This window comes from Uranotaenia lowii, chromosome 2 (genome assembly GCF_029784155.1).
Source record: "Uranotaenia lowii strain MFRU-FL chromosome 2, ASM2978415v1, whole genome shotgun sequence".
Classification (NCBI taxonomy): Eukaryota; Metazoa; Arthropoda; class Insecta; order Diptera; family Culicidae; genus Uranotaenia; species Uranotaenia lowii.
In genome coordinates, this window is record NC_073692.1 from 59,534,632 (window position 1) to 59,558,195 (window position 23,564).

The 23,564-nt window shown below is 32.2% G+C and overlaps 1 protein-coding gene across 1 annotated transcript; it reads right to left on the bottom strand.

Annotated features, from left to right (window-relative positions):
• Positions 1–3,513: 3,513 nt before the first annotated feature.
• Positions 3,514–9,233, bottom strand: LOC129744567 (DNA excision repair protein ERCC-5). Its single transcript, XM_055737153.1, has 5 exons — positions 9,018–9,233; positions 8,779–8,954; positions 7,280–8,722; positions 4,580–5,735; positions 3,514–4,515 (listed from the first exon to the last, which is right to left on the bottom strand). The coding sequence occupies exons 1-5, from the start codon at positions 9,103–9,105 to the stop codon at positions 3,575–3,577; spliced, it is 3,804 nt and encodes a 1,267-aa protein (XP_055593128.1). The 5' UTR covers positions 9,106–9,233; the 3' UTR covers positions 3,514–3,574.
• Between the last annotated feature and the right edge of the window lie 14,331 nt (positions 9,234–23,564).

Consider the following 23,564-nt stretch of genomic DNA (forward strand, 5'->3'; position numbering starts at 1 on the left):
AAAATTAATTCTGGATAAAATAGAATGGTGATAAAAATTAGGATTTTAAGAGTTTCTGAAATGTCGCGCTTTTTTCGACAATGTCCCGCTGTTTTTCGTGAAATGTTCCGCTTTTTTCTGGAAGAATCTGGTAAGCCTAAATTAGACCTATCTTGTTTGATGTTTTTTTTTCGAGAAATCATGCGAAAGCCATTTAAGCCATCGCAATCCTCCTACATTTTTAATATATAGAGTACATAAAAGCATGTCCGGACTTGAAAATTTTGAACCATATAAGACTTCTTATGTATGGTTTTTTTTTTCGACGAATCAAATGTAAGCTATTTGAGCCACCGCAAGCATCCGAAAATTGAGTTATACCTAAGTTCCCCTACATTTTTCAAATCTTTAACCCATAACTCCGTTTTATGAAACGTACGGTGGCTCAATCAGCCTTCATTCAATTTCTCGGAAAAAATCTCACAAGATAAGTCTCATTTAGTTGTAAATTTTCAAGTCCGAACATGCAATTCTCTGAATTAGCAAATTATAGAGGAATTGGGGGTGAAGCTGCCATAGCTCCATTTCCTGATGCTTGCGATGATTCAAATAGCCTTTTTTCGATTCCTCGGAAAAAAAAATCACACATCATCACATTTGTTCCAATCTTTTCCTGTGCGAACAAGCTTTTTTCTGAGTTAATTAAAAAAATTCTAGTCAAAACTTGTTTTTTTATGAGTTAATTGAAAAATATAGAGGAATAATGGGTAAAAACAGCTCCATTTTTAAATGCGTTCGGTGGCTCAAAAAGCTATCATTTGATTCCTTGAAAAAATGACATAAAATTAGCCCCATTTTGTTTAAAATTATCATGTCCGAACATGCTTTTCTGCAATACGTTAAAAAATTTAGCGGAATTAAGGTTAAAATAGCCGAAAAGAAGAGTTCCATATTTTTCCGGCCTAATTGAAGAATGTAGGGGTGAAATATTTAAAACAGCCATAACTCTTTTATGAAGCGTGCGGTGCACCGGTGGTCCAAACAGCCTTCATCGATTTCTCAAAAAAAAAAAACACTCAAGATAGGTCTTATTTGGTTCAAAAAATTCAATTCCAAATTAACTTTCTCCTGGATTATTGACAAAATATAGGGAAATAAGGTGTTCGAAAGAAAATAAATCTACGTTCTTAAGCTCGCACGGCGTTTGAAAGTGGAAACTATGTCCAATCGATTCTCCAGATTTTTAACTTAAGGTTTAGATATATTTTTTCATAGATTTTGCTCGCGTAGGAGGAAAGATATCGAATTTCCTCGCGGTTTATACACTTTTTAGCGCATTGTGTCATGTTTCAGATTCTGGACGTTGAAGTTTGAATTTCAAAAAAGACAGACTTTTGGATTTTTTTTCTTATGTTTTAGGTTTCCTTTTTATGTATTTAGGTTTCCTATTTACATAAATTCAATAAGAATACATAAGACATAAGATGAGAGTTTTCGAAGAATACACACAACTTTTTTTTCCATATTCGTATGAAATGTGTATAATGGAAATAATTAGAAATATATTGTAGAAAATTATCAAAATTTATACCTACATGTCATTCCATTGATAGGGTGATGCTTTTCAACCTACGTCTTTTTACTTCCTAGGCTTAATGCACGAGCCTTAACATTTGAGCTTCACCGGAAAGCATGTACGACATGCGATTGTTGAATTAAAAAATAAAAATAAATTTTTTTTTTCCAGATTTCAGATTCAGATTTTAGATTTAGATCTCAGATTCAGATTTCAGATTCAGATTTCAGATTTCGATTTCAGAGTTCAGATTTCAGATTTCAGATTCAGATTTCAGATTCAGATTTCAGATTCAGATTTCAGATTCAGATTTCAGATTCAGATTTCAGATTCAGATTTCAGATTTCAGATTCAGATTTCAGATTCAGATTTCAGATTCAGATTTCAGATTCAGATTTCAGATTCAGATTTCAGATTCAGATTTCAGATTCAGATTTCAGATTCAGATTTCAGATTCAGATTTCAGATTCAGATTTCAGATTCAGATTCAGATTTCAGATTTCAGATTTCAGATTTCAGATTCAGATTTCAGATTCAGATTTCAAATTCAGATTTCAGATTTCAGATTTCAGATTTCAGATTTCAGATTTCAGATTTCAGATTTCAGATTTCAGATTTCAGATTTCAGATTCAGATTTCAGATTCAGATTCAGATTCAGATTTCAGATTCAGATTCAGATTTCCGATTTCAGATTTCAGATTCAGATTCAGATTTCTGAGTTCAGATTCAGATTCAGATTTCAGATTCAGATTTCAGATTCAGATTCAGATTTCAGATTCAGATTTCAGATTTCAGATTTCAGATTCAGATTTCAGATTCAGATTTCAGATTCTGATTGCAGATTCCGGATTCAGATTTCAGATTCGGATTCAGATTTCAGATACAGATTCCAGATCCAGATTCAGATTTCAGATTTCAGATTCAGATTCAGATTCAGATTTCAGATTCAGATTTCAGAATCAGATTCAGATTTCAGATTCAGATTTCAGATTCAGATTTCAGATTCAGATTTCAGATTCAGATTTCAGATTCAGATTTCAGATTCAGATTTCAGATTCAGATTTCAGATTCAGATTTCAGATTCAGATTTCAGATTCAGATTTCAGATTCAGATTTCAGATTCAGATTTCAGATTCAGATTTCAGATTCAGATTTCAGATTCAGATTTCAGATTCAGATTTCAGATTCAGATTTCAGATTCAGATTTCAGATTCAGATTTCAGATTCAGATTTCAGATTTCAGATTCAGATTTCAGATTCCAGATTCAGATTTCAGATTCAGATTTTTGATTTCAGGTTCAGATTTCAGATTCTGATTCCAGATTCAGATTTTTGATTTCAGACTCAGATTCAGATTTAGATTTCGGATTTATCATTCAGATTTCAGATTCAAAATTTAGATTCTGTATTCAGACTCAGAATTTGGATTCAAAATGTAGATTCAGATTTCAGTTTGCATGAACATCAGATTTTATTTACTACGGATAGAAGAAGAAAAGAAAATTACATTACCAGAAAAGAATAACATTCAATACAGGAAATGGATAAATTCACTAGCGCAAGTAAAACTATAGCATCTACCGAGTGTAGCAACTGTAATTTGAATTTTTGATTGCTCAAAATTATCAACATCCCAAAAAATAAATTCTCTAAGCGTTTCGTTCCTTTACCGATACTAGCCACACCGGTTTGTGGCCAACTAATTTAGTAGTCATTTGTTCCAATTTGTTCGACGTTGGACGGTGATCGTCATGTTCGTTCGGATTTAAGAGGATCCAGCTTATGTTGGAATAAAAAAAGTCATTACCGATGCTCTAATACCGAGATAGATTACCGAGGTTAGCGTTTTAAGAGGAAGCGAACAATTAGAGAGAAACTACTAACAAATAAAAATTGCGGCGCTTCGAAGATCAAAAGTAAGGGAAGTCATCATTTGTGAAATTGATACAAATGGCAGTTTCAAAAATTAAACAATCACAAATAAACTGTATTCATTTACCTTGTAGGACGTAAGGAGGTTATTGACGTCGAGTTCTCCTTGGCTTAGCTGCATCGGCCTGCGATTTTTTGAACAGCTCGATGGCATTCTGTTTCCGATTGGCCATTTCAGCTTCATCCTTCAAACGTTGGGGAATCGGAGGATTGAAATCCGGGACTTTTAATGCGCTAGCTTTTTTCTTTTCTGTAACTGCACCCAACTTTTCTGCAGATTGATCGTTTATTTTGGAAATTATGTTCGAAATGTTGGATAACGACGTAGATGGTTTGCTGTATTCCTCCACGGGGGGTTCAGATGAGGTGTTCGACTGTTTGGTAGCTGCTGGCTTTCGGCCTCGAGTCTTTTTGGGTTCAACAAAATCGTCGTCATCGTCTTTCTGTGGCTCAGTGTTACTTTCAGGTTTCTTTTTTCTAGCAACTCTCTTTTTTGGACTTTTTTTCGTCTCAACTTCAACGATCTTTCCCGCCATCGTGTCTACGGCGTTTTGTACCCGTTTGCTTACTTTCATCTGATTGTGAGCCACCGCACTTTGAACTTTGAAGTAATTTTTGATTGATACCTGAGACTTTCTCTCGTCCAACCGCTTAAGAACGGGCAACAGCACATCATCCGTTTTGGAAGTCGGCCAGCCGAATTTACACTTGGCAAAATCTCGCAAACTGTCCGCATCGGGATAGCCCCAAGAAAAGGCATCTTTGTTACCGTCCACGGTTGGATAAAGATAAGCTTCTACGACCCCGGAACTGGGAAAACCTTCTGAAAACTCTATGTTCTTCAACTTGGACTTGAGAGCTATACGGGTTCCGGTGGCAGTGTTCCGTCCATGGTTCCACCAATCACGGAACTTACGCAAACCGGACAGTAGTGACATCATTTCATTCGTTTCACCTTCTTTCTCCGGTGTCGTTGGAAACGATGCTAGTATTTCCAATGCAGTAACGGCGCCGACTCCGTGAATACCTAAAATTAAAAAATGTAATGTTTAAACTAGCGTATAACTTTAATATTTTGTAGTTAAACCTACCCGTGGTATAATCACTTCCAACCAAAAGCGCCAGCTGAATCAACTTTTTTCGATCCATCTGAAACAACCGTTCGATGCTTTCGATTGTAAATTCCATCACCAGTTTCTGTTGGTTGAAAAAATTCTTGTAAACCGTTTTCCCTCCAAACAACCAAATATCGCTGTCGTCCGTAATGGTTCCATCGGTCATTTCGATTTGATTGAGGAAAGCGCACTGGGCTTCGGCTTCCATCGGCGCTACAACGTAAGGAACTCCAAACAGCCTCAACAGCTGCATACAGTCGTTTTGCATTTGTTCGGTGATCGAGGTACCCATTCGATTGTGTCGATTCTTTTCCTTTTCCAGCTCCCGTTCCTCCTGAGCCAGGTTCAGGGCCATTTTCTTCAACTCCAGCGGGGTAGCGTTGTCCTTGAGATTATCCGCCATTTCGCTGATCATGCCCGAAACGGTGACCTCCGGTTGCTTGCTGGTCGAAGGCATCGGCTCCGGTTCCGGAAACAGCTCTTTGGATATTTTAACATGTTTATTCGCGGGAGATTGCTGCGCAGAGCCACTCTTTTTTGAAGATGAGGTAGGAGTTTTATTGACAAAGAATGGTTTAGGAACATTGGGAACATCTTCCTCTGGCTCTGCTTTTTTAGAATCACTTCCAGGGGTACGTGACGTTACCATGTGCTCTAGGGTACCTCGCTTAGGAGTCCCGTAAACCGGTTTCGCTACTTGTTCCGGAGATCTATTAGCTTGTGCCGTTTCCGTTTCTTTGTTGAGAAGCTTCATCGGTGAATATCCGACGGTTGCATCACTATCCTCAGCATCAGACTCGATGCGAATAGGGCGGTCTTCTAGTAACGAGCTGTCTAATTCAACGTCGTTTAGATTGATCACTACCGGGTCCGATTTTAGTTGCTCTAGTTGCTTCTTGATTTCATCTTTTATCGATGACAATTTTGGAGCAGGATTTGACTCTTTGTCGACAGCAATTGGATGTTCGTCATCTAGAGATATCGGAATTTTAATGCTGTCTAGATCCAGGGATGGTGGTGCCGCCTTCAGTCGTTCCAATTCTTCCTTCAGCTTAGCATTGATATCATCAACTTTTTTTACTTTCAGCCCTTCGGAGTTCTTCGTGGATGGTTCTTGTGCAATATTTGTTTCCTGCAATGGAAATATATCGTTAGGTATCTGTTATAAATTTTTTCGCAAATAGAACAACAAATTTCTTATTTTCACTTATTATCAAAAGATATCTTTTTAGCTAGCAAGTAGCAAGTGAAATACTAGTATTTGGGTTTTTCAAATTATGTGGTTGAATTCAAAGGAATTCGTCGACTAGCTTTCTTATTCTATTATGAAAAAATAATCGTGGCTCCAGAGAGTGAAAACATTATCAAGTTCCTTGAGTATGCATTTTTCGTGCAGCATGACATTTCTGAGACAGTCCTCAAAACACAATTTATAGTTTTGCAAAAATGAAATGTAATTTAAACACAACTCTCAGACGATAATCAGTTACGGAATTCAAATTAAATCAATCGGAAGAACATGCTTCTGACAAATTAAATTCTCCAAAAAGCTGCATCTAGCACATATAGCACAAAGTTGATGTCAGAAAACATGTTAAAAAAGGCGTAAAACCCGTAGGCTTCTAAATAAATTAAAAGTAAAATTTGTTTCAATTGCAATATAGAAATTTTTAAAAATGAAATGCTCAGTTGGTGTGATTATAAAACATCTGGGGATAGTCCGATTCTTGGAATACGAATCCCGGATTTTTTTAAAAATGTTCAAAGTAGCTCTTTGAGAATTCTTGTCAATCTGTATTTTTTCCTATTATTCCAGTCTTCGAACTTGATGCGATTTTTCATAACTCCATTTAGGTACATATGCCAAAACAACTTTGACAGATGGTTTATTTAAAAGTAGTGATTTAACACTCTTTTAACATATCGTTCATGTGATGATCTTACAAAAATCATTGAAATAAAAATTTATTTGTTGGACGTTGCTCCTAACTCCTCATAGTTTTCTTTCTTTGACTTAGATTAACCAAAAAAATTACTGTTGTTGAATATCGTGTACAACTTCTTGAATATTAACAGGTATATAGGTAAACTGGGAACAATCCTCAGAAAGGTAGCGTATTAAAATTTGAATTTGTTGAAATACTTTAAAAGGTGTATCTACTTTGTATCAAAGTTCGCAAACGAAATAAGGATTTAGTTTTGGAAACCAAATCTTATTTCAGTCTTCAGGAATCAAAATTGAGGCCCTCAGGATCAGAAGGGTGCAAGTGCCAAAATCATCCATTTTGAGTTGAGTACACCAAACGATTTTTCATGTTTCAATGTACATCTAGTGTGAAACTCAGATTTTTATTAATTTTATCAACTATAGATTTTTATTAATTTTTGAACACTTTTTTGATTGAATTAAAATCGCTTGAATTCGAAAAATATATTAAAAAGCACAGTCAAAATTTTGAAGCGCGTTTTCTCGAAACTATCATATAGGCACTTGCACCTCTCTGATCCCAATAGCCTCAATTAGAATTTAGAATCTCAAGTGCGGTAGTAACACAATTATAAATCTTGTTTAGAATTTCATAATAAGTGTATAACACTTCATTCTTCTTGGCGTTTCTATTGGTACTGTAGGTAAATCTTTAAAATAAACTTAAACTTCGATTTATAGGAACTTACTGTTGATCTTTCCACTTCAACCGTTTCTCCACTATCCTTCGTCTGAGGAAGTTCAACTTCGGGGGCACCAAACACGTCCGCAAAGATATCATCCCCGTCTAAACCGATTTTGCTCTCGTCGATCACAACTTCAACCACTTTCTGGCCCTGTTTGTTGAGTTTCAAATCATCTAAGGTAAAGTCAACTACCGTGCTGTACAGAGGTTTCAGATGATTGGTCGGATTCAGCGGCAGTAAAACTCCAGGTGTATTATCATCCAGATCATCGTTCGGTACATCAATGAAATCGGAATCCGTATCAGACGATGACGATATGATCTCCGGTTCATCTTCTTTATCGGGGACTATTGTTTCTTCAGGATCATCGGTACCTTTCAAGATCGAAGCCCCGTTGTGTTCGAACATTTGCGTAAATGACTGTTCCATATCCCCTGGATCTACGTCCTGTGTTTGATGCAGCAGGTCCCGAAAGTCGTCGGTTGACATTCCGCCGTACTCCAGCATAAATCCTCGAGCCAAGCTCTTGGCAGCGTCCCCAAGGACCTGTTTTTGCTGTTTGGACATGCGAACCTCTTCCGAGTCTATTTCAACGGTGGCGTGTTGCTCCTCGTCTTGCATGAGGGACATTTTGATGGCCAGCTGCAGTTGTTCGTCCATCTCTTTGTCGTCGAGAACTTCCTGGATGCCATCCTTTGTTTTTGGTTCAAGTTTGGAAATCTTAGCAGGTTTGGGAGCGTTCTTTTCCTGCTCCTCTTTAATTTTCGCTTTTTCGATAGCTTTTTGAACATCTCGAACCAGCAGAAATCTTGTATTTTCGTCTGAAGCAATTTTCTGAGCAGCTTGACTGGAGGACGTTTCAATACCATCTTCTGAGAGAAGGGTCTCTAATTCGGCCAAGGACAGGCATTTTCCGCCCATTTCTTTCTCGGCTTCTTCCAGTTCAACCTGTACGGTACGTCTTTTGAGCAGACGTTTCATCTGGAAGGAGGAAAAATCGTTGCTCTCGACCGGGAGCTCATGCAGTCTTCCCCAGGACGATTCCTTACGGGTTTCCTTGATGTCAGTTAGAATGTCATGACGAACGTCTGCAGGAAGGTTTTTAAAATGTACGCTCGAAACGTCGATTGCATTCAGATTCAAGTGATAAAAGTTTTTAGAGGTTTTCTCGTCCCACGAGGTGTCGCTTTCCTCGGCATCGGTGAAGCTCGAATCGGCATTTTTGAACGGAGAATCCTCCTTCAGGGGTGGAAGCTTAAAAATTTCATCCGGTTCTCCCTGATCTTTACTGCTGTTGCCCACTTTTTTGGTGGGAGAGATAAGCAGATTGGTGGCCGAGCCCAGCGCTTGCTGGACCACCTTTTCCTTGGCCAGAGTTTCTAGTAGCAGTTGCTGCAACCGATCTGCCTCATTGTGGTACTTGCTTTTGCTTTGATTACGTTTTGCCTAAAAATATCAATCATTAAAATTATCGTTAAAATACAAGGTTGCTAAATGCTCACGATGGTTTGTTTTTTCAAGGCCGGCACGCCGCCATCAAAAACAAAAACAGGTTTTATCCGGTAGTACATCAACTTGCACAACCGGTGGAACAAACCTAGGATATGGGCATTGGGCAGGGAACTGCCCTTGGAGTCCTGGAAGCCTTTGGTAACCTGATGCAACCATATTGAGATATCTAGAAGAAGAAAACTTCAAAGTTGTTGCAGTTTTCTCAACATTAGAAGATAATGATACTCACCGACAGCAAGCACCTTGTTTTCGAGTGTTTCCAGCGGAACCGGTTTACCGGATTGTTCCACAAGTTTCCATAATCCAGTAACTCCCATGGCAGTCTGTTGCAAATTTCAAACCACTTTCTTAACTTAAAGTTGTTTATTATTTCCGAAAAAGCACATTTAAATCACATTCTACAATGAGCAACAACACCACATCAACCCGCCAAACACAAACCGCACGCAAAATAGCGACCACCGTGATGATTCCTGTTTGACGTAAAATGAACACGGCAGTTGGATGTAAACAAAGCTTTTCGTGAGAGTTCTCTCTTCTCGAACATTCTCTCGCCCGTAATTCTCATTAATCGTCGTTCTCTCACTTTTCCGAATGAACTTGCGGCGAAATTCACTCGAAAGCGCTTTTCGTGTTCATCTGAAGGAAAATGGAAACAATGGGACTAATTTAAAAATTTGAGTCAAAAGTGTAAAAGAATCTAGTTTTTCCTATTTTAAAAGAGACTTAAAAAATCAAACATTTAGGCACTGTTTGTAAAGTTGAAACATTGATAAATATTGAAAATGACAACATTTTTAAAATTATTGATTTTGTCTACATATTTGCAAGGCAATGAAGATAAAAAATGACAGAGATAAAAAGACAAAAACGACCAAAACGAAAAAAAAGGGCAAAAATGCTAAAAAAAATTACAAAACTGATTAAAACTGAAAATAAACGAAAAACACTAAATGAGAAAAAATCAAGATTTACACAAAAAATCGAAAAAATATAAACATGATTAAAAACAAGTATAAATATACAATAAATAAAAAAAATTAAATAAACCAAAAAAAGGAAAACCTCTTAGAAGACAAATAGGAAAAACGGACTTAAACGATAAAAACCTGATTTGAATGCAATAATGACAATAAGGAAAAAAAGCGGGAGGCCAGAAAAGGTTTGTTTTCATAAACAAAATCTCTCATGAGTTTTCATTACGTCGTATAAAACAAAATGTAAACAAACAGTTATATTACAAAAAAAATACAAAATAATAAAATACTGACATAAACTAGTCGCAACTTCTTACCATTCAGAATTTGTAACCAGGACAATGAATTCTATTAGTGAAATACAAATATTAAAGTTGTTTTGATTACTTTTGCAGCAGTTTTCTGCGAGTTCTTAAGATGTTTCATACGACGCAATGAAAGCTCAAGCGAGAAAAAGTGAAAAATGAAAATATATAACAAACAGCCAAAAGGAGGTAAATACAATAAAACAAACAAATAAACATTGAGAAGCAATAAACTTACCACAAATGAGAAACTGACAAAACTAGAAAAGACAAAAATAACATAGATGAAAAAACGCTAAAGAAGACAAAAAATACAAAAATGAAAACAAACAAACTTACAAAAACGTTCAAAATGACAAAAATATCAAAACTGACAAGAATGACAAATATTTTGAAAATGATCAAAAAGATTTAAAAAAAATGGCAAAATAAAACAAATAAACCAAAATGTCGGAAACGGCAAAAAAAAGTGAAAGTGATGAAGGACAAAAAAAGCAAGATGAAATAAAGAAAATCTAATTTTGTTAAGAATATTTAAGACTGCTTGGCTGAATCCGGAATAAAGATCTCATAAAATTTATTAAAAACAAAAAAAAGAAAGGAATCGCTTAAAAATAGATAATAATAAAATATAAAGTCAATTATAAAAGAATTAAAAAAAAATAGAAAATAATATGGGCAAAAAAACAGTTGAAAAGTTATAAAAGAGACAAACCCACAAAGAAATAAAAGTAAAGAAATGACAAAAAGATTAAAAATTAAAACGAAAACTTCTGTTCGAGATTATTAAATCAACGAAGATAAAAAAAAAAAAGAAAACTAGAAATTAATTTGGACATAAAAAATGGAAAAAAGCCAAAATGAAAAAAATGTATATTTCACAAAAATGTCAAACAATTAGAGCCCCAGCCCCAGCGGCGATTAAAATAAGATAACAGAATCACTTGGCTAAAGAAGGGGGGAAATGGGATAACAAAAATTACAACACAATTCACCACGATGCATTTGGCAAAAAAGTAAGGCATCGGATGGATAATATGCGAAAACAAAAGTAGCAACCATCCGATGTACCTAAACAAGTAGCACGCATCGATAGAATTGGCTTAGCAATAGAACAGCACATGTGAGCGCTGCTTGGGTGATTTTTTGCCCGGTCGGACACAATCTCACATGTGTTCGACCCGTCCGTGTTTCAATGTGGGTAGGAATGCGATGGGTTTCTTCATCGCTTCCTATCAACATTGAAACGGCGCGCGGCAAAGAATCACGCAAGTAGTTCAAAAAGCTGTTCACACAACAAAAGCCCTGCTCACATTTTCACCAACTTTTCAATTTCTTCTACCCAAAGCGCTCTAGCTTTGATCTTTCCACCTATAATACTTTCATGTTCTTTCTAAATATTCTACCTTGAATTTTCACAACTCGCCGAAATGCCAAAAATTAAACAAGAACAATTAGAATAGGAAAAAATAAAAATAAAAAAAGTCATTTAGATGAAAATAAGCATAATTACAAAAATGGCCCTAGAGACAAAAATGACAAAATTACAAAATTAGCAATAATTATCACAATAACAAAAATATCGCAGAAATAGAGCGATAAAAAAAGACAATTAAAAGGCTAGAAACATAAAAATGAAGGAAAATTTAAAACAAGTGATCCCAGTTTTTTACAGCACGGTTTCAAAAGGAACAAAAAATATGTTTTCAAAAGCCAACATGTCAAATAAAAACACTCAACATTCAAATGATATAAACTTATTTGCTTTCCTCTTAAATCAGAAATCTGAATATGAATCGGCAATCTGAATCGGCAATCTGAATCGGCAATCTGAATCGGCAATCTGAATCGGCAATCTGAATCGGCAATCTGAATCGGCAATCTGAATCTGAATCTGAAATCTGAATCTGAAATCTGAATCTGAAATCTGAATCTGAAATCTGAATCTGAAATCTGAATCTGAAATCTGAATCTGAAATCTGAATCTGAAATCTGAATCTGAAATCTGAATCTGAAATCTGAATCTGAAATCTGAATCTGAAATCTGAATCTGAAATCTGAATCTGAAATCTGAATCTGAAATCGGAATCTGAAATCTGAATCTGAAATCTGAATCTGAAATCTGAATCTGAAATCTGAATCTGAAATCTGAAATCTGAATCTGAAATCTGAATCTGAAATCTGAATCTGAAATCTGAAATCTGAATCTGAAAACTTAAGCTGTCTCTTAGTCTTAAATCTAAAACCTGAATCTGAAATTTAAATCAATTCTTGGCAATTTTATGAGGTAATGGTTGTTATACTTTAAATCTTTTTTAAGAAAGCCCTCTATATCATACAAAATTGCGTGGGAAACAGAGAAAATGCAACACCAAGCGTAACCGCTTCACCCACATTCGCGATATCATCACTTATACTAGCTCATACCACTTCTTAGCTGTTATCAGCGTTGCAGATTTAGTTTCATCTTTCCGCAGCACTGATTTTCCCACGCGTCTGTCCTACGAACCAGATCGAGCTCAACTCAGCTCAGCCCAGCCCTTTACACCTGTTTGTTCTACTGTTCTTCCATCTTGTCTTACGCCAAGCCAAGCCAAGCCAAGAAAGCCACTCCTCCTACCCAAGACGTCGATTGGCAAAGTCTTAGCTTTTCACAAAAAAAAACAAGAAGCCACGACTATTCCCATCATACAAGTTCCTATGTATGGAAGCCCTCCCAAAATCCTACACTGATTTTCCCATAGTGATAAATTTTACACCTGAAGGAGCAGAACAATCAAAGCTGATGGTTTTACTCAACTCGTTTCTCAATTCCGCGTACAATTTGAAGGTGGCCAACAAAAGCCAAAAGCCAGAGGAACAAGGCAAATGATGATTCTCATAAGAATAAGATCCGCTTTCTTGTTGTTTTTGTTGTGGGACGTCACGGATTGGCGCACATCTTATTACGATGGCCGAAGAAGGAAAAACTTCCTTGTTGGTTTATTCTTGGGTCTTAAATTTTGGGGTACCTTCCTGCTCAGTGACCTGTATCGGCCAAGGGATAGAGATTTTTTAAAGGGCCCACCAGAAACTCGTCGCAAATAATTTTCGTATCATCAAACGCGACTCGGGCCCTTTAACTTATATCTACACGTCAACGCGAAAGCCAGGCTAGGGAATCATTAATTTATTTCCCTACGTATTTATGTTTTCTTTCATGCTCCATGTACTCTGCCTCGTAGCAATTTCTTCACCGGCAAACATTACACCAACTTTACGTGAGGCAAGCTACAGCTATTCTAACCAGAAACGTACCCGAGTGCGGTTTTTGGGGTCTCCTCATTCCTCGTTTCTGGTGGGAATTCCATGAGAACATCCTTGCCTCACAGTTCCCTCTAAGATAGAATTGTACAAGTTGTAAACATATTCAGAATAATCAAATTCTTACCAAAAACAGTCAGAATCGTAATCTTTTGCAATTGTAAAATGTTGTCGAAATGGTAAAAATAGTCAATTTAGACATCTTTGACAATTTTGAACATTTCGACAATTTTGAAAATTTAGGCCATTTTGATTATTTTGGCCACAATTTTGACAATTTTGTTAATTTTGACAATTTTGACAATTTTCTCAATTTTGAAAATTTTAAAGAATTTTGAAAAATTCAATAATTTCGACAATTTGACAACTTTGACAATCGAAAATTTAACAATTTTGAAAATTTTGACAATTTTGACAATTTTGTTAACATAACAAATTTTGACAATTTTGACAATTTTGACAATCTTGACAATTTTGAAAATTTTGACAATTTTGACAATTTTAACAATTTTTACAATTTTTGACAATTTTGATATTCTTGGACGGTTTAATGATGATTTTGCAATTTTGGAAATTTTGACAAATTTGACAATTTTTACAATTTGGACAATTTTGACAATTTTGATAATTTTGACAATTTTGATATTTTTGGACGGTTTAATGTTGATTTTAACAATTTTGGCAATTTTGATAATTTTGTCAATTTTGACAATTTTGACAATTTTGACAATTTTGTTAACATAACAAATTTTGACAGTTTTGACAATTTTGACAATTTCGACAATTTTGACAATTTTGTTAATTTTGACAATTTTGACAATTTTAACAATTTTAACAATTTTAACAATTTTGAAAATTTTGAAAATTTTAACAATTTTAACAATTTTGTCAATTTTGACAATTTTGACAATTTTGACAATTTCGACAACTTTGACAATTTTGACAATTTTAACCATTTTGACAAATTTGATAATTTTGGACGTTTCAATGATGATTTTGACAATTTTGATATTTTTGGACGGTTTAATGATGATTTTGCAATTTTGGAAATTTTGACAAATTTGACAATTTTTACAATTTGGACAATTTTGATCATTTTGACAATTTTGATATTTTTGGACGGTTTAATGTTAATTTTAACAATTTTGGCAATTTTGATAATTTCGACAATTTTGACAATTTTACCAATTTTGACAATTTTGACAATTTTGACAATATTGACAATTTTGACAATTTTGACAATTTTAACAATTTTGACAATTTTGACAATTTTGACAATTTTGACAATTTTGACAATTTTGACAATTTTGACAATTTTGACAATTTTGACAATTTTTACAATTTTGGCAACATTGACAATTTTGACAAAATTGACAATTTTGACAACATTGACAATTTTGAAAATTTTGACAATTTTGACATTTTTGGCTGTTTTGACCATTTTGACAATTTTGACAGTTTTGACAATTTTGATTCTTTTGACATTTTTGACACTTTTGACATTTTTAACATTTTTGACAATTTTGTCATTTTTGATAACTTCGACAACTTCGATCATTTTAACAATTATTGAAAATAACAATTTTAACGATTATGACAATTTTGACTATTTTAACATAATTGGTTATTTGAAAAATACTGTCTATTTAACAATTTTGACAATTTGTGACCATTTTGAAAATTTCGAAAATTTTAATAATTATTCAAATTTTTGAAAAATTTGAATTATTTTGACAATTTGGGCATTTTTGACAATTTTTACATTTTGGTAACAATTTTGACAATTTTGATAATTTTGACAAATCTTGAAAATTTTGACAAGTTTGATAATTTTGACAATTTTGATGATTTTGATAATTTCGACCAATTTTGACAATTTTAAAAAGTTTTGACAGTTTTGACAAAGTTGACAATTTTGACAATTTTAACAATTTCGACCATTTCGACCATTATTGAGAATTTTGACAATTTTGACAATTTCTAAAATTTTGACAATTAGTGAAAATTTTAACAATTTCTAAAATTTTAACAATTATTGAAATTTTGACAATTTTGAAATATTTTGACAATTTTGTCAACTTTTACAATTATTGAAAATTTTGACAATTTAAAATATTTTTGAAGTTTTTCCATTTTTGACAGTTTTTACATTTTGTTTACAATTTTGACAATTTAAATAGTTTTGAAAAAAAAATTTTAACAACTTTGACCATTTTGAAAACTTTGACATTTTTGCAAATTTTGAGAGTTTTGACAATTTCAACAGTATTAACATTCTGACAATTGTTTAAAATTTTGACAATTTTGACAATTTTGACAATTTTGAAAATTTTGAAAATTTTGACAATTTTGATCTGGACTTTTTTGACAATTATGACAATTTCGACAATTTTGACAATTTTGACAATTTTGACAATTTTGACAATTATGACAATTATGACAATTTCGACAATTTTGACAATTTTGTCAATTTTGACAAATTTGACTTTTTTGACAATTTTGAAAACTTTTACATTTTTAACAAGTTTTACAGTATTGAAAATATTGACAATTTTGACAATTTTGATAAGTTTTTCAGTATATTGACAATTTTGACAATTTTAACAGTATTGACAATTTTCACAATTTTGACAATTAAGACAATTTTAACAATTTCGACCATTTGAAAATGTTGTCAAATTTTTGACAATTTTGATACTTTTGACAATTTCGACAATTTTTAACAACTTTGACAATTTTGACAATTTTGTTTCTATTGATAATTTTGACAATTTGGGCAGTTTTGACAATTTTGATAATTTTGGCAATCGTGACAATTTCGACAATTTTGCCAATTTAGATACTTTTGACATTTTTGACATTTTTAACATTTTTGACTATTTCAACAATTTTAACAATTTTGTCATTTTTGATAACTTCGACAATTTCGATCATTTTAACAATTATTGAAAAAAACAATTTCAACGATTATAACAATTTTTACTATTTTGACATAATTGGCAATTTCAACAATACTGTCAATTTTAACAATTTTGATGATTTTTGACCATTTTGACAACTTCTAAAATTTTAACAATTATTCAAATTTTTAACAGTTTTGAAATATTTTGAGAATTTTGGCATTTTTGATAATTTTCACATTTTGGTAACAGTTTTGACAATTTTGATAATTTTGACAAATCTTGAAATTTTGACAAGTTTAACAATTTAGACAATTTGGACAGTTTTGATTATTGTGACCAATTTTGACATTTTAAAAAAAATTTGACCATTTTGAATTTCGACCATTTCGACAGTTATTGTAATTTTGACAATTTTGACAATTGCTACGATTTTGACAATTATTGAAAATTTTTACAATTTAGAAAATTTCAACAATTTCGAAATATTTTGACAATTTTGTCAATTTTGACAATTTTGACAATTTTGACCATTCAATTCGGACAGTTTTGACATTTTTGACAGTATAGACCATTCTGGCAATTGTCGAAAATTTTGACAATTTTGATAATTTTGACCAATGTTGACCAATTTCATCAATTTTCACCAATTTTGACAATATTGACAATTTCGACAATATCGACAATATTGACAATTTTGACAATTTCGACAATTTTGACAATTTTTAAAATTTTGACAATTTTGACAATTTTGCCAATTTTGACGATTTTGACAATTTCTTCAATTTTGACCATTTTGACAGTTTTGACATTTCTGACAGTTTTAAAAATTTTGACAAATTCTTGAAAATTTTGTTAGAGCAAGTTCACTGGTGTTGGGAAAAAGTGGTAGAAATTTCGACACTTACGGCACATGTTGAAAATTCTGCCATGCAAAAACATTTTCAAGATCTGTGGCTTTCTAGTTTTTACGATACGGGTTGTATTTTCGCATGCTATGATGCAAAAATAGCAATATTTCTATCACATACGGCTGAAATAGAAACAGTGTTGTAAAAAAATACAACGCCCCAAGATTTTGAAAACATTTTTGCATGGTAGAATTTTCAAAATGTCAAAATTTTCTACCACTTTTTCCCAACACCAGTAAACTTGCTCTTACTTTCGAAAATTTAAAGAATTTTGACAGTTGAAGAAATTTTGACAATTTTGACAATTATGACAATTTTGTCAATTTTGTCATTTTTGACAATTTTGACCATTTTTTTCAATTTTGACATTATTGGCAATTTAGACATTTCTGACAATTCTGACAACTTTGACAATTTTGGCAATTTTGACAATTTCGAAAATTCGAACAATTATTGAAATTTTTTACAATTTTGACGATTTTGACAATTTTTGACTGTTTTGAAAATTTTGACAAAATTGACAATTTCGACAAAATTGACTTTTATGTCAATTTTTACAATTTTGGCAATTTTGACAATTTTGTTAATTTTGACAGTTCTGTAAATTTGACAATCTTGAACATTTTAACAATTTTGACAATTTTGTCAATCTTGAAAATTTTAACAATTTCGACAATTTTGACAATTTAGACAATATTGAGAATTTAGACAATTTGGACTGTTTCGACAATTTTGTCAATTTAACAGTTTTGACAATTTTGAAAATATGGCAATTTTGACAATATTGACAATTTTAACAATTTGGACAATTTTGACAATTCTTACCCTGTTGACAGTTTTAACAATTTTTACTATTTTGACAATTTTCACAATCTTACCCATTTTGAAAACTTAAAAAAATAAAAATATTGGAAGCAATGAAATTCAGTTTTTATGAACTTTATTCAAAAATTTAAAAAACGATATAAATAACAGATATGATAAAAGATCCAAAAATTAAAAGAATCTTTCCAATTCTTTTTTAAGTTTTTTGCATTTTTTTAATTTTTTCATCTTTTGTTATTTAAGTTGTTTTTATGTTTACATTTTTGTTACTATCGCAATTCTTTACTTCTTAGTATTTTTATCATTCTCGCTATTTTTGTTATGCTTGTTATTTTAGTCATTTTTGATATTTTTTATTTTTTCTATTTTTTTAGTTTTTGTTATGTTGTAATTTGAAATTTTGTTAATATTTTATTAAATTTGTTGTTTTTTTTTGCAATGTTTATAGTTATTTTTTAAAAATTTTCTAACATTTGTAATGTTTATAATTTTTGTGGTGTTTGTAATTTTTTTCTATATTTATAGTGTTGTAGTTTTCTTTTAATTTTAGTTTTTTTTGTAAGTTTATGAATTTTTGAATCTTTATGTTTTTTTTTTAAATTTTTTTTTCATTTTTTGTTTTTGATGTATAGACCCCGTTCGATTTTGGCAACACGCCCGTACATTTTGTGTTGCCAAAATCGAATGTTGCCAAAATCGAACGGTTTTTTTCTCATCTTTTTTCAGTTATTTTAACAAAATAACTATTATTTTTATTATCAAAAACGTTATTTTTATTCAATTTCCCATCATTTGTAGTCATTTTTTATTTTTTCATAATGTTTTTGATGCATTTTGCACTATTCTTGTTTTGTTTGTAATGTTTGTTTTATTTAGTCGTATATGCTGTTTTTGTCATACTCCATCATTTTTTAGTTGTTTTTGTCATATTCAGTCTTTTGTTTGAATTTGATTTTTTACTTTTTGAATTTTTCATCTTTTTGTCATTTTTGAGTACTTTATAAATTTTAAAAAAAAACTTGGTTTTTATTGTTGCATTTAATCACCATTTAAGAACATAAAAAAGTATTTATGGTGTTTGTTTAAGGGGGGGGGGGGGGGGGGGGTAGGGTCTAACGGGTATAAAAAAACACCATTTTCACGATTTTTTTCTAGAGCTATCGTTCAAACAAATGTATTTAAATTTTTTGCATTATACAAAGCATTGTTAAAAGAACATTTAGTAATTTTTTCATAGAAAAATATTGAAAAATGAGCCGGTTACGGAGCACTTTCGAGGATGCCTTTTAGAAAACAGGATTTGCGGTGGACACTGTATCTCAGCACAGAATCATCTGAAGTCAAAAAATCAGAGCAAAATATTTTTAATAGATGTTTTTCTGGACCCCAACGTTTTTATTTAACTTAAAACTTTTTTTATGAAATTTTTGTGGCTGTTTGAAGTAAAAACTACGATTTTTCACGAAAAAATCCGCCATTTTTCACCTGTAAAATCTCCCCAAAGTAAAAAAAACAAAAAAGAAAAACGTTGGGTTCTGGTATTTTATATGTAGAAAATATGTTCCAAATTTGAAAAGAATCGGATAAGTAGTTTTCAAATGACGATGTCCACGGACTTTAAAAATGTGCTTTCGAGAAAAACGCGTTTGAAGTTTCTGCTCTTGCTTTCTTGCAGTATTAGATAGGAGGAGATAAAGGCCTAGAATTTCTACAGTTTTGCTTCAATTGACTTGGAAATTTGACACAACATTCTTGAAATGTTTTACAATAAGAAAATAAAAAAATAAAAAAATCGATTTTTTGAAAGTGTTAGACCCTACCAATTAAATAAAATTGGTCCTGTTATAACGAAAACTAAAAGGTAATGTTGTTTCTAAAAACCGTTCAAATTTGGCACATGTGCCAAAATCGGATGTTGCCAAATTCGAATGTTGCCAAAAACGAATGGGGTTTGTACAAACTTTTTGATATTTTTATCTTTTCTATATTTTTTTTAATTATTGTAATTTTTGTCATTCTCGTATTTTTTTTTTCTATTTTTATTATTTTAGTAATTTTTGTCATTTTTGTATTAAAAACATACCTCGTCTTAGCTGAATAAATGACGTGGACAACTTAAGTTAAACATTTAACACCCGGTTCCGTGATGGGAATCGAACCCATATCATCATAGGACCAGCGATTACCGTCTTATCACGCTAACCTCTAGACTACCGACACGTACGTTGTATATTTTGTAATTTTTATAACTTTTGTAATTTTTGAATTTTTGAATTTTTGATTTTTTTTTTAAATTTTTCTAATTTTTGTAATTTTTAAATTTTTGCGATTTTTCTAATTTTTGTATTTTTTGTAATTTTTTTGTATTTTTTTAAATTTTTGTAATTTTTGTAATCTCTGTAATTTTTGTAATTTTGAATTTTTTTAATTGTTGTAATTTTTAAAATTTTTGTAATTTTTGTAACTTTTGTTATTTTGGTAATTTTTGTTTTTTTTTGTAATTTTGGTAATCTTGGTAGTTTTTTTAAATATATTTTTTGAATATTTTCTACTTTTTTACTGTTTTTAATTTTGTCATTCTTGTTTTTATGGTTTTTTTATATTATTGTATTTTTTGATATACAGTATGCGACAAAAAAAGTACGCAATTGCTATCAAAATTCTCAAATCACTGTATCTTTTTTAATTGAGGTACTTATGTATATCAATTAAACATATTCGGATGAAATGTAATATTTTTAATAAACTAACGACTGGTGGAAAAATTTTGTCAAAAAAAAAAATTTTTAACTTCTTCACAGTTAAGCGCAGTTGTAGTCAAAATCATTTTTCGCATAGACAAAATAAAGTACGCGCTCTTGAACCTTAACAGATAGCTATTTCTCTGCGTAGAAAATGTTTCAACTTCTTATAAATCAGAAAGCGTTCAATTCCCTGTAAACCCCGTCGAAACTAAGGGATTTATTATTTGTTTATCCTTTTTAGGGCTCGATAAAATCTGATATGATTAAACAAAACAAGTTTCCGTAAATACTCGTAAACTTAAAACTTCAAACTAAGAACCATCAGGAAGGTTTTCTTCAAATTAAATTTCTTGAAAATATTTTAAAAACGTCATCAGTATTCAGAGCTTGATGTTCTGAGTTTGATACTTAAAGTTTTTAACATGACAATGAGTTTGATCTCTTAAAGCTTTTAAATGGTCTGAACCAATACTGATTATACATTGTATCCGGAATCGAAATTGTATTGTTTGATTATTCTCCTTTTTTTGCGCTCTAAGAAAAATACGCACTAAACAAAAACGCGATCTTACTACACACTACAAATAATGTGAAGGCAAAAAAAAACAACAAAAGGTCGGTCCCAAAAGCATGCAAAAGATTGGTCCTCTACACTACATACTTCCAACTTCCACCAACAGCTCAATCGGCAGCTCAACCAACAACATAAAGAGCCGAAAAATCGTTTCACAGTTAGCTTCGCGTGGAAATATTCCTCGGTCGTATAAATTTACATTGTGGGAACCGTGGGAATTTCTGCCAACTGCGTGTGCCCTCGTCCGTCCTCGACTTCTGTCCTGTCTTCCTTCTTTCTGTTGCTACCCGGCTGGCACTATTTAGCTCATGAAGTCGAGCGAGGCTCCTCTTTCGGACCTGCCGCCTGCCAAGCCAGCTCACTCTCATCGGAGAGCCAACTAGTAACAACATTCAGCCCCAGTCCCCAGTCAGTCAGAATTTCGGTCCGGCTTCCTTCCTTCAATCCCCTTCTGAACCAAGGGAGGAAAGACGTCTCACTGACTCAAGTCCGATCAGACCATAGCAAGAGAAGATGAATTTTCGAGGCAGAAAAAGGTTAACATTGGACGGACATCGTCGGTCGACGGCGGATGATGACGATGATGACGAAGGTTCTTCCTCGTGGCGAACAATTTAGAAATTAAGATTCAATCGAAACGGAGCAGCATCGAACAGCAGTTTCTGGCTGGAATGCATTCTGCGATGTGGCCAGGCCATAGGGATGGAAACCGGAGGGTTCCAGGTCCAGGTTCTGTTTTCTCTCATTCTCCTGCTCCCTTACTCTTCTTTGGTTGCGCTGCCCTATATTCTATCCCGACCTGACGCTTGGAAGTTAAGTTTTAGGTATTTATGAATAAGTAATGTGCTTGAAGGGATATTTAAAAATTTAAATGCTTCTGCTATGCTTTTTCCAATAGGAACCTTTTAATGGGAAAGTTTCAGATGCTACCCTACCCTGGATTGGTGAAATTCTGCGATAGACGATAATGTTAATTTTTTTGCATTTAACCCCGAAGATTTTCTTTTTCAAAACTCATTGCGACAACAGTTTTCGATTATAGTTGCTTGTGAAAAAACGCATCAGAACTGATACTAGGATTTTAAATGGTGGTAAAATATTATTTAAGGTAAGCGTTAAATGCGACTTAAGCGATGAATACTGTTTTGCAACTTCGATGCCGCCAGAAAAAGACTATACATTTTTCATACCGCTTTTTGCCGAATTTCGGTGATTCAATCAACTTTTAACGAAGAAAGGTGGAGAAATAACTCCTGGGCGAGAAAGAAACGGCCAAATTAAGTTGAGATGACTCTCCCGACATGATTCTGATTTTTTTTTTAAAGAAAAAATGACATATTATATTTTTGTAAATCATTGTCATTTTTGTCTCTTTCGTCTACTTGTCATTTCTGATTATTTTTTTGTCATTTTTGTCATTTTGGTCATTTCTGTCATTTCTGTCAATTTTGTCATTTTTGTCATTTTTGTCATTTTTGTCATTTTTGTCATTTTTGTCATTTTTGTCATTTTTGGAAAATTTGTCATATTTATATTTTTTGAAATTTCTGTAATTTTTGAAATTTTTGTAATTTTGTTAATTTTTGTAATTTTTGTATTTTTTTTTGTCATTTTTGTAATTTTTGTCACTTTAGTCATTTTTGTAATTTTTGTAATTTTTGTAATTTTCGTTATTTTTGTAATTTTTTATATTTTCGTAATTTTTGTCATGTTTGTAATTCTTGTTAATTTTGTCATTTTTGTCATTTTCGCAATTGCTGTCATTTCTGTATTTTTGTAATTTTTGTAATTTTTGTAATTTTTGTAATTTTTGTAATTTTTGTAATTTTTGTCATTTTGGTAATTTTTGTCATTTTTGTCATTTTTTTCATTTTTGTTATTTCTGTCATTTTTGTCATTTTTGTTATTTTTGTTATTTTTGTCATTTTTGTAATTTTTGTAATTTATGTCATTTTTGTAATTTTTGTCATTTTTGTCATTTTTGTCATTTCTGTCATTTTTGTCATTTTTGTCATTTTTGTCATTTTTGTCATTTTTGTCATTTTTGTCATTTTTGTCATTTTTGTCATTTTTGTCATTTTTGTCATTTTTGTCATTTTAATCATTTTTGTCATTTTTGTCATTTTTGTCATTTTTGTCGTTTTTGTCATTTTTGTCATTTTTGTCATTTTTGTCATTTTTGTCATTTTTGTCATTTTTGTCATTTTTGTCATTTTTGTCGTTTTTGTCATTTTTGT

Excerpts from the sequence above, each read along its gene's own strand:
- LOC129744567 (XM_055737153.1), bottom strand. The coding sequence starts at position 9,105 with ATGGGAGTTACTGGATTATGGAAACTTGTGGAACAATCCGGTAAACCG. Across the intron at positions 8,723-8,778 it reads CCTTGAAAAAACAAACCATC|GCAAAACGTAATCAAAGCAA; the intron begins GTGAGCATTTAG and ends TGATATTTTTAG. Across the intron at positions 4,516-4,579 it reads TGGAAGTGATTATACCACGG|GTATTCACGGAGTCGGCGCC; the intron begins GTAGGTTTAACT and ends TTTTAATTTTAG.